The 11,862-nt window shown below is 41.8% G+C and overlaps 1 protein-coding gene across 1 annotated transcript in view; it reads left to right on the forward strand.

Moving 5' to 3' along the window:
- The window catches only part of EIF4EBP2 (eukaryotic translation initiation factor 4E binding protein 2), a 29,415-nt gene extending 17,874 nt beyond the window's left edge, over positions 1–11,541 (forward strand). The window contains exons 2-3 of the mRNA XM_036928856.2: positions 4,149–4,334; positions 5,316–11,541. Coding sequence (XP_036784751.1) covers positions 4,149–4,334; positions 5,316–5,347 — 218 coding nt within the window. The 3' untranslated portion in view covers positions 5,348–11,541. The remainder of the gene's footprint in view (positions 1–4,148; positions 4,335–5,315) is intronic.
- Positions 11,542–11,862: the final 321 nt, after the last annotated feature.

The following is an 11,862-nucleotide window of genomic DNA, read 5'->3' on the forward strand; positions in this document are numbered from 1 at the left end:
TCATGATGACATGAATGCCCTTACAAGGAGAGACCAGAGAGCTTGCTTCCCTCTGCCCTGAGTTTGGCCACAGTGGAAAGGCAGCTATCTGCCGCATACCCAGAAAGAACTCTTAGCAGAGCAGACTGTGTTGGCACCTTGATCTTGGACTTCTCAAGAACTGTGAGAAAATTTCTGTTGAAGCCACCCAGTCTATGGTATTTTGTCATGGCAGCCAGAGCTGACTAAGACATGGGAAAAAGGTAGTTCTTGTCCTAACTGTGAGGGAGGAAACAGACACTCTGGAGAGAGGGGCACTAGCACAACCTTGGCAATTTGAATTCTGTACAGGGTAAGGAAAAAGCATCAACTGAATAGGCCCCAAGACTTCCTAGGTCACAACATAAATAAATGATTTTCATAATAATGACCCTGATCATCAAGAAAGGGTTGAATTGTTTTCTTTTTAAGGTGGTAAAAAGTTTTGGATTTGTGTTAGAAAAATTTTCATCCAAAACAATTCAAATTATTCACTTTCTGAAAGTTGAACTAAGTTTACTGCTGTCCAGAGTGACTTATCCCTCATAATTTCCAGATGCCATTTTGTGTTGTTACTATAGTGCTTGTTTTTCAAAGCAAAAAGAGTGAAGGTAATTTCTACTTTCCTTGTCCCCAAATTGTATTTGAGACAGGTTATAAGACTTGGGTCTTCCTTAAACCAGAAATGAATGATTCCCTATTTTTCCAAGTGTTCTTACAGGGTTGGAAGGAGGTGTGCAAAAGTCTTTTGCAAAGGTTAAGATCAAGGTGTCAAGTCCTGGCACAAATGGGCTGTGGGACATTGTGTCTAAATCTTTCTAACAGTGAAAGTAAGAAGCTAATTGTAGCTCACTCTATGACCAAAAGACTAAAACACCAAAAGAAGTTTTTGGCCTTTGCCTGTTTCATTTAGCCCTATAGGTGAAAGCAGGGCCATTCATAGTAATTAGAGCTGTTAACCTCTTTTCTGCCATCTGTCCTTCAGAGGTTATCATCTTTGCCAGTGTCCCCCTTTATTACCAATAGTTTGTAATGCCCCCTTTACTTTTTTTTTATTATTAAGGTATCATTGATATACAATCTTATGAAGGTTTCACATGAGTAACATTGTGGTTACTACATTTTCCCATATTGTTGAGTCCCCCCACACACACCCCACCATAGTCACTATCCATCAGCGTAGCAAGAGTCACTACTTGTCTTCTCGGTGCTACACTGTCTTCTTCCCTGTGACCCTCAAACACACCATGTGTGCCAATCATAATGCCCCTCAATCCCTTTCTCCCTGCCTCCCTCCCTCCCCACCCACCTTTCCTAACCCCTTTGCTTTGGTAACTGCTAGTTCCTTCTTGGAGTGTGAATCTGCTGCTGTTTGTTCCTTCAATTTTGCTTTGTTGTTATACTCCACAAATGAGAGAAATCATTCGGTACTTGTCTTTTTCTGCCTGGCTTATTTCACTGAGCATAATACCCTCTAGCTCCATCCATGTTGTTGCAAATGGTAGGATTTGTTTTCTTCTTATGGCTGAATAATATTCTATTGTATATATGTACTACATCTTCTTTATTCATCTACTGATGGACACTTAGGTTGCTTCCATATCTTTTGGCTATTGTAAATAGTGCTGCAATAAACATAGGGGTGCATATGTCTTTTTGAATCTAGGATCTCATTTTCTTTGGGTAAACCCCTAGGAATGGAATTCCTTGGTCAAATGATATTTCTATTATTAGTGTTTTGAGTAGCCTCCATACTGCTTTCCACAATGGTTGAATTAATTTACATTACCACTAACAGTGTAGGAGGGTTCCTTTTTCTTCACATATTTGCCAACATTTGTTGTTCCTTGTCTTTTGGATGTTGGCCATCCTAACTGGTGTGAGGTGATCTCATTGTGGTTTAATTTGCATTTCCCTGATAATTAGCGATGTGGAGCATCCTTTCATGTGCCTGTTGGCCATCTGAATTTCTTTGGAGAGTTGTCTGTTCTTATCCTCCACCCATTTTTTAATCGGGTTATTTGCTTTTTGGGTATTGAGGTGTGTGAGTTCTTTTTGGATGTTAACTCCTTGTCCCCCTTTACTCTTAAGAAATGAGTTTCTTAGATTATATGACCACCTACACATAATTTAAAATACTATATATTCCTCTGTCACATAAGGAGAAATAAAAGAATTAACTAATTTACAAAATATTTAAGTATTTAAGCTTTGCCAGCTTATAAGATTAAAAAACAAAATCCACCTCCATGCAGTTCTGTAACACTCCCTAGGGGGCAGTAACAACCCTCACCCCAACCTGTACCCCCTTAAAAGAGGCACTTCAGAGTAAATGTCTGGTGGGCTTTGTTGTAAAACTGCTTGCTGTACCATCTGCTGTGTACCCTAATTTTATATGTAAGTAGCAGCTACCTTTCCACTCCTTTCACTTTAGATAACCAATTCCCACTCAGGGAGATCATAGAGACTGTGAGCTAGAGGGGGAAAAGGGCTGGAGGGGGGAGTCAGGAACCCACAGGTTCAGTTTCCATTTGTCAGAATGATCTTTGTAGGCTCTCCATCATTCTTTCACTTATTCTTTGATATTTCATCTATTTTTAAATCACTGTTACTAGATTTTTGGTAGAAGGATGAAGTTTGGTTCTTTATTGAATGAAAGAACAACCTGGGGAATTTAGAAATACAGATTTCTATGTTCTAATCCCCAACGATTCTGATTCAGTTAGAACTGTTTTATACAAGGATCCTAGATGGTTCGGATGCAGATATATCTGCGAGAATATTTCTTAGTAGTTTATTATGGAGAGGCTGAAAGTCAGATATTTTCTTTTTACTTTTTATAAGCCATAAATACGATTGTGTGTGCAGTGTAGTTGCAACAGAAGTAGGTAGTTAGAAAAGAAAGTTGATGTACTTTGGAGTAGGTTTGAAAGCCTTAGTTTTGAAATGCCTTCATGTACTAACAAATACCAATCTGAGAGCATTCTTCCATTCTGAGACACTTAGTCATTCTTTCTTGTGACTGACTTTGTAGTATATTGCCCAGAGGAGAATGTGTTTAGTACTTGATTCTGGTTAAAGCAAGTATGGTGGGGGGTGGAGGGGAGTGTCTCTCATGGCCATTTACTCACTAGGAAGGCACTAGTTTGACTACTTTCCATCTACGTGAAAGGAAATTATTTACTAGCATAAAAGTGTCATGGTACCATGTATATATTAATCCCAAGAAAACCATTCAGTTTGTAACTCACTTCCCAGCTATTTAGCTTAATGCTGGTATTATTTTTTTAGATTCAAGGTTCATCTCCTTCCTTCTTTGGGAAGACTGGAGATCCCATACCTCTTGCAGTAAATGCCTTGCTTTTTTATACTTGTTTTCTCACATACATAGTAGATCTGATAGCTGTTGTTGTTCTGTTTCCTGGGATATAGTTTATCACATGTTTGAGGAAATCTGCCTGAACCAGACTCTCCTTATTATGACAAGAAAATTCTTTCTTTTCACTTGAGAATCTAAAAGCATTGACCAGCAAATAGTGTTTAGATTCTACCTCTTTAAACTGTGTGACTTTGTACATAGCTTTATTTTCATACAATAGTGCCTTTAACTTGAATGCCTAAACCCTTAAAGTAGGCTTTTTCTTCTCTGAATTTAAGCCTAGTGTGAACAAGATGCCTACACACGATTTCTTTAACTATTCATGGTAAAGTGCACTCTTCAAAACTAATGTAAAGCACTGTGGTAGCACACTGATATGCAGATTGTTTTGTAAGATAGAGAAGGGCTGCCAATTCCACCTTCTACCATAGCTGGAAAGAATGTCGGTCTCAGTCATTCTTTGGAAAGTCTTTAACCTAAAGATGGCTATCTGTTGGCTGTTTTTTCACATACTTGTTCATTGCTTCGTTCAAAAAAAAAACTTCTTTGAAAATAATGTAAGGACCTAGGTCAGATATAAATTAGACATAGCCCTGACATAAGGAATTCACAGTCTTCAGAGAGAAAATAGGATGATTCCTATTAATAGGTGATGTGTATTGAGTAAGATGGTGGGGAGAAATTCCTGGGTAGTTTTATATGTTAATGACCCCTTTATTTGTTTCAAACTCCTTTCAACCCTGTTTTCCAGGAACCCGAATCATTTATGATCGGAAGTTTCTGTTGGATCGTCGCAATTCTCCCATGGCTCAGACCCCACCCTGCCATCTGCCCAATATCCCAGGAGTCACCAGCCCTGGCACCTTAATTGAAGACTCTAAAGTAGAAGTAAATAATTTGAACAACTTGAACAATCATGACAGGAAGCATGCAGTTGGTAAGAGAATACTTGTATTGGGAACCAAGAGGGGTGGCCTTAGGAATTCGAATGTCAGTCGGCTTTAGGTTGAAAAAATGTTGATACTTCAGTTATAACTGGTGTCATTATATGGCTCTCAGATCACCACCTCCCCTTACTCCCCTCATCAAAGTTTACTGAAATGTTCTGAGTACCCTAAATTCTAATTAATAATCAAGTCTAATCTTGTGGGTGGCAGGGAAAGGATCCAAAATCTGGGAATCCCAAAGACAACTCCTTGAACTAGGCCTGGAGGATTGCCTATCCTGGGCTTTTGTGGACTCGGGATAACAGGCACACTGAAAACAAAACAGAATTTAATATCCCCCATTTTCATTGCCCTCAGGCAACAGACTGTTTCTTATAAGAAGATTGACAGTTTTATGATGTTGAAGAAAGCAGTATGGTCCGTTACCCCGTTTTCCAGGACTGCCTCTAATATTCCAGTATACACTGGGACATACACTCTTAGTAATAATTCCTCTCTGTCTCTGTGGGAGCAGGAGAGGGAAGTGGGAATGGCCAGCTCCTGAAGTGCTCCTCGGATTGCACTTGGTGACCCCTGTGCATGAGCCACCATTCTGCCTCCTCAAATGCCAATGAGTTTTTAATGAACAAAGTGTCAGTTCAGAGCAGGGCTAAAGTTTAAAGCCTCTGAGAGAGCATGCTAATGTAGATGGCAAGGATCTCCCAGAAGCTTCCTTTTGGTCAGTCAGCCTGTGGACAAAGGGACTCTGGGAAAGCTTTCACGTGTATCCTTCTCTCCAGCTGCTCCTTGCCATGGGTGATTTGACTGATATTCTTTTTTTTTCCCCCAGATTAAAAAGACCAGCCAAAGCAAAGCAGAATAGTTGTTTTAGAGAATGGGATTGGCTTGAATTATTTTTGACCATTGGGCAGAGGGAATTACAGTTTTGCCTTTTCGTTTTATGCTAAACTTCTTTTCTTCATTCCAACTAGGGGATGACGCTCAGTTTGAGATGGACATCTGACTGTCCCAGCAAGGATCAGAAGAACAGCAGCAACTGATTACTGTGTGTACCTGATTTGGCCACTAGGATCAACGAAGACAAGACAGAAGAGGCAGTCCCAGCGGTCCGCATTGCAGTCTCCACCTCCTCCTTCCTCTGGTGCCAAATGATGCGAAGATGAGCTTCAGCTGACCATTTCCTGTTACCAGTTTAGATTTAAGGTTGTTTGCATTTTTCTGTCTACAGCCCACAGAGGAAAAACAGTTAAAATCTAGCTTCCTTTTCATTTTACTGTTGAGAAAACATCTCCCCTCTTTCCAACACTCCCCTTCCCCCTGTTTTTTTTTTAAATCCCAAATCAGATATCAGCCTACCAACAATTGCTTGGCTGCGTAATCTGGGGAAGTGATTACTGGGGAAGAGGTCTGGTGGGTTCAGCATTATTTATGTTCTTATTGTCATCACTCTGTCTCCCACCCATGGTTCAGTACTACAAGAGTCTGGGCTTGGTGTCTTCAGAGGGAAATGACAAACAAGAGCTTCTCTCCTTTTACCTTGAAGTGTTTGTTCTTGGGGACAGAGTGCTGTTTGTACAACTCTGGTAACATTACCCTGTGATAGTTTTGAGGTGCATTTCCTCTTCTCCCATTCCTCCCTGCTTGCATCTTGTTGCTTGTAGTCCTCCTGTACTCTGAACTATCCAGGTGATTTCACTTGCTCCCAGAGCAGGTCCATACTAAATCATAGAGACACTGATGAAGCCTGATCATAGTATTCTGCCAGATGATAACCTCAGAATGACCTCAGAAGAACGCTGAGCCATTTGCATACCCAGTCTCAGTTCTCATTGTTTTCCAGTCCAGTGGGCACCATGATATCTTTTGTCTCTGATTGTCGTTTCTTATATTTTGAGCTTAAAGTTGACTTTTGGAATGTTCTTAGAAAAGAACTAAACTTTTTTCCTTTGTGGACCTGCTTTGGCTGCTAAGATAGAAAAACATGGGCTTAAAAATGTGTTTTCTGGGCTTCCCCATCATACTCTGAATTTTCCCTTTTTTTCCCCTCCCTCTTCTCTCCTTTTTTCTCTGCCAGGCCATTTTTCAAAGATACATCAAAGATACCTCAAGTAATGGTATCTGATACCTGTCACTCTGCTTATCTGAGGAGTGACCTTTTATTTTTAAGATGATTACAGACCTATTTTTAGATGTTTTCAGTACAGTTTTGAACAGCAACTTTTTAATTACACATCTTCCAGTATTAGGAAGGTGAGAAATGTTCATAGGCAAGTAGGCTGTTCCATGTCACCATCCTTTGTCTCCCCTGGTCCCTTACGAGCTCTTGTCCCCCATCCCACCCCAGTTTTGGGTGTGCATGTTTGGAGTTTATAGTGGGTGGTTTGTAAAACTGGACCATTCTGCCTTGCCATGGGTTGTTCATGAAAGCCACATACTTTTTTTCCCTTACTGTTTGCTTTTTCATTCCCCTTTTCCCCTTCCTGCTCTCCTGACTACTGACTGGCACAATAATCCTGAAAAGTGACTCGCCTCATAGAAAGACTAATGCCTCTATCCCCTCGTAGAAAGACAAAGTAGCTACTGGTGTCCTGGGAATTTTGGTTGCATTTGGTGCCCTGAACCCTCTTACTAAGAGATCAGATCCCAGGGTGAGAGTAATAGGCCAATTGGCTAAGAAAGAAAGCTGTTTTTTTTTGAACTGTGAAAAGACCTTGTTTGCTAATGCATTTTAGGCAGAAAAGAGGAAGGGTGTCTGAGGAACTCTCTTCTGTTTTCTGCTACAAAATGTGAGTAGTTCAAAGAATAAAACCTTTCATAATGTTTGATGTCTCAGGAATAAGCTGGATCTCCAAAGTTTTGGGGATGCTTTCACTCTCAAAAGTTGATGATCAGAAAAGTGTTTTTTTGTTGTTGTTGTTAAACATGCCCTTGTTCTGATTTTAATTAAACTCCACTTTTGCTTTACATACTCTTGGAAAAACTTGGAAGATGCACTGTAATTTGCATGAGAAGCCTGCTCAGGACCTCTTTGTCCTCTGGGAGCTTGATTCTTTGGGAATGACGCTTTCCATTCCTCATACCTGAGGCTTGGCATTCTGTGGACTCCGACTCCAGCTACAGCTGGTCAGTCTGTCACTGAGCAGAAGGGTGCCCCCTTCTTGATTTTTATTGCCACCCATGAAAACTTGGCTTTCTTAATGAATGGTGGGGAGTTGATTTAAAACACACCAGTGTGATATCAAGAAGCCTCCCCCTTTTTGCTATCTTGGGGAATCTCTTCATGTGGCCCTCTAGGTAGAAACCACGTTTCTAAGCATTTCTTGGGAGTGTCAGCTGTATAATACAGAAGCTGACCAATCCCTTAGCCTTCTCTGCAGGGACTTCTGTACTGCTTGGCATAGTTTTCTCCTAGAGGCCACTGCTGCTAGTGTTACCTTGGCCTCCATAAATGGGCATTTTAAAGATCATTTCATAAGGCAACAGATAGACTTCCAACAGATGACACTTTATGCCAAGCTTCATGGGACAAGCCAGAACCCAGTAGGTTTACTTCTGGATGTTTGGAAGGCACCTCACAAATGAAGCCCTAAATGAATAATTTATCCCAGCTTTTTCTTGGTGAGAGGACACCCTTAGGGTACCATTTGAGTGAGATAGTTCTTAAAATCTTAGTAATCATTTGTATTTTTCTTTTCATGAGGAAACCATGTTACTCTGGGGACAGTCCACCTTAATGAAAAATTCCAGCAGGAGACCTGCATTGTCATGGTTCTGCCTTCTTTACAGCATCGTTCATTGAGTTCACGACTTCCTCATATTCTGATTAAATAGCTATAGCTTTCTCAAGAGCAGTGTAGAGAAGCTGGCATCTAGGTATTGGGCTGCCAAGCCAAAAGTTTTATCCATTTACCTGCATTAGTTATCACTGTAACAAATTACTGCAAACTTAAAAGAGCAAATATTGTCATTCAGCTTCTGTGTGTTAGGAACTGGGGAGCAGCTGAGCATGGTGGTTTTGGCATAGAATCTCAGGAAGTTGCTGTCACCTGGAGCTGGAGAATTCACTTCTGAGCTCTTTGTGACTGTTGGCAGCATGCCTCAGTTTCTCCCTGTGTGGGTCTCTCTGTAGGGCAGCACGAGTGACCTCACACCATGACTGCTGGCTGGGCTCTCCCTGTGCAAGTGATCCCAGAGAGAGGGCAGGGAGGAATCTGCAGTGCCTTTTATGATGGTCTCTGAAAGCACACACTACCACTCACTCCTTATTCTCTTCCTTAGAACCAAGCCGCTAACCCCAGCCTACACTCTGGGTGCAGGGAATTAAACCCCACCCACTGAATGAAGCAGTATCAAAGCATTTGTGGATAGGTCTTAAGACCACCTCACTCCTAACAGAAGATTAAGCCAGGTTAACAGGTGGGCGAAGATTAAACTGGATGATATGCTGAGAGCTATGTTGCTACTGAGAACATTTCATTAAAGCATTCATCACCAAACTAGGATAGAAGATAGACTTTCCCCAAAGCCACCTGTTGCTTTGAAAAGAGTGTGAGAAATTGCAATTTCCAGATGAATATCCATACATTTGCCTGACTACCAGCAGCCCAAGAATGCTTCTTTGCAAGTCCTCGGCTTGGTGTGTCTAAGACTCAGCACCACTTACTTGCATCTCCCTTAGCCAGGAATTGGCAAAGGGAGTTGGATCCTTCTAGCTGAATCACTAAAGCTGACTTTATTGGAGTCGGGGTTGTCAAGCAAAGGGAACAAATGTGAATTAGATGTTGGGTTAGTGGGCTAAAGAAAAGCTGATAGTTCAGATTTGGGTGAAATAGATGATAGCATTTGGAAGCCAGGTGCCCACCAGAGTTCTGCTTGGCACCTGGTCTCGCCAGTTACACCAGCTGAAACAGATCTAGGTCAGGTCTTTCACCCAAGAAGCCACTTCTAATGAAGTAGGAAACATCTGGGAATTAGAAACATCTATCAGTACCTGTTTGTTCCTTTAAATCCAATGTGCAGGTTAACTCTGCATGCCTGCCTTGTCCTGGAATTCCAGTTGGAAATGTGATCATAAAGGGGACGAGCCCTGTCTTTACCCTCAAGAGAAACTTATATGAGGCTTATGAGTTCAACACATTCTTAATGAATGTCTGCTGTGTTTCTGGCACCCATGTCCAGGGTTTTAGAGATTTCAGACATCTTAAAGATGCAAATTCTCATTTGGATATAAGCTCTGCCTCTTCCTAGCATTCTCTTAATCTGTTGCCCTGCTTGCTTTAGAGTATATTTGAGTAAGAAGCATTGCTGCTGGGGCAGCTTTAAGGAAAAGGTACTTCTTTCAGAAGCAAGGAACTCACCTTTAAAGCATCTTCAGATGAATTTTGTGTTTTGCTTGTGATTTGGAGGTAAAGTCAAAACAGATGGACTTCTGTTTTTTGCTGTTTGGGTTACCAGCTCTTTTGGACTCACAGACCTTACCTTCCCAGTTTAAACATTTCTGTTAGGATGCATCCTGTGTGGGTTTCACCCTCAGAGTCTATCATTCAGCCAGTACATACTGCGTGCCTACTTAAATCAAGGCAACTTGTGTAAGGGGCTCTTCATGTGGGCAATATTCCAGAAACAGACTTTTTCCATTCTCCCCATCTTGGATACTCAATGGGGTGTCAAGCATCTTGGCTGCTTGAAGCCAGGATCTTTTGCATTCCCTGGTAGAGGCGGCCAGCTGCCTCTGAGTCAGAAATCCCCTATTTGGCATGTTTCCGAACTTCATGTATATGGGCAGCTATTTATTAATCTGCGAAACCCAATCACTTACCTACCTGTGACATCAGGGAGGGGGCAGTGTTTGTTTTAAAGAAGCATTATTGGAGGGCATTTCTGCCTGGACTTTGAAGGGGGGATGGTCCCCATTCTCCTCTCCCCAAGTTCTTTACCTCTCAGCTTCTAATAAAAGATGAAATCAGACCTTGAGGCAGTTGGGTCACAGTTCTTTTTGAATACTTATGCCCAGGGGCACTCCTGTTTTAGTGATGATTTTCGAGTTTAGTATTGGAGTTTCCTTGAGGATAGCTCACAGAAATTTCTTACTGAAGACTCTAAGGGTGATTGATACATACTTATTTTTCAAACAGTCTATCATGTCACCTTTCTCACCCTCTGGGATTTAAATTTCTTCCTCTGGGCTAGTCCTAGATGTTGATACCTTTTGGCAAAGCTTAGATTCAGAAGTCTTTCAAGTCACTGTTCCAATTGTCTGATTATCTGTAGTTTCTCTTTAATCTCTGCCTGAAGCCCTGGCAGAACATACTGGATGCCCCGGATGCCGAGTGGCAAATATTACTGAGATGAAACACATTTCCTGGGGTATTTAAACTCTTACTCTGCTACCTTTCTAACAGTTGGAGGCTAACAGAGAGATGCCCAAAGCTTGATAATCATTTAGCCATGTTGAAATTCCCCAAGGAAGCTCTTGTTGGTGCTTAAGACCAAAATTCCTGGACACTTCAAACTTGATAATTCCATGTGTCTAGCACAGAATAGCCATTCTTGCTCCAAGGTACCCCCTTCCTCTCCATCTTAACCTTTAAAAAACCAAGTCCAAGCCAAGGGTAATTTTTACTTGAACCAGGGGACTGGGGGAGGAACGATGCAGAGATAGGGGGCGAGTTGTGCAGGTGATACATCTTGCTCCTGGTGTCTGTAAGCCATGTCACTGAGTCCTGTGAGCCAGTGCCTTTCCTTCACCTGAAGACGGAGCCCATCACTTTCCATCTCACAGCCTCTGCTACCCCAGGGGTGAACCTTTAAAGAGGGGTCTTGGAGAGCCCAGAGAATACATATTCAGGTGTCCATTTTAAGCATCTTTTAAATATTTATATATTCAAAAAATGCCCTTCCCTGTCTTAGTAGCCCAGTTCCACCCACTCTGAATGGAAAAGCGGAGACTGCCAGTAATTGGTCTTCCCTTCGTTTCCCTCCATGTGGTCATCTCCTTGCCCCTCCCATGCATTCCACTGCAGAGGGTGGATAGCAAAGGGCACCATGCAGTCCTCAGGCAGTCTTGTGTGATTCCGTGATTCATCTATTTTTTTTTAACTGTCCTTCCAAACCAAGCAGGTTTGGAAATTAGGGAAAAAATTAAATTTTCACCAATGGTTGCTGTTACAGTTAAATCAATAAAGATCTTGAGTATCACCTTGGTGTTTAGTTTTTTTTTAAATTCAGGTGAAATCCTGTTTGTTTCACATTTTGAGTCTTGGCTAGTGTGGGAATTGGGCAAAGGCAGTTGACCACTGTCGGTTTTTCTCAACACTTTTATGGAGCACAGTCCATCTGGCCCTGTGTATGAAAGGTGATGTATTCCTTTCCTTGCGAACTTGGCGGTGAACACGTACACACAGGGGCCAGATACACCCAAGGAAGCCCTTGTGTGGGTACCAGCCTCAGGGAAGCCCGAACAGCTTTTCCTTTTTCTGAAGAGGGCCACCAGTGCCCCTCAGGGTACTTGTTAGAAAT

The sequence above is a fragment of the Manis pentadactyla genome, chromosome 8, assembly GCF_030020395.1.
Source record: "Manis pentadactyla isolate mManPen7 chromosome 8, mManPen7.hap1, whole genome shotgun sequence".
NCBI lineage: Eukaryota > Metazoa > Chordata > Mammalia > Pholidota > Manidae > Manis > Manis pentadactyla.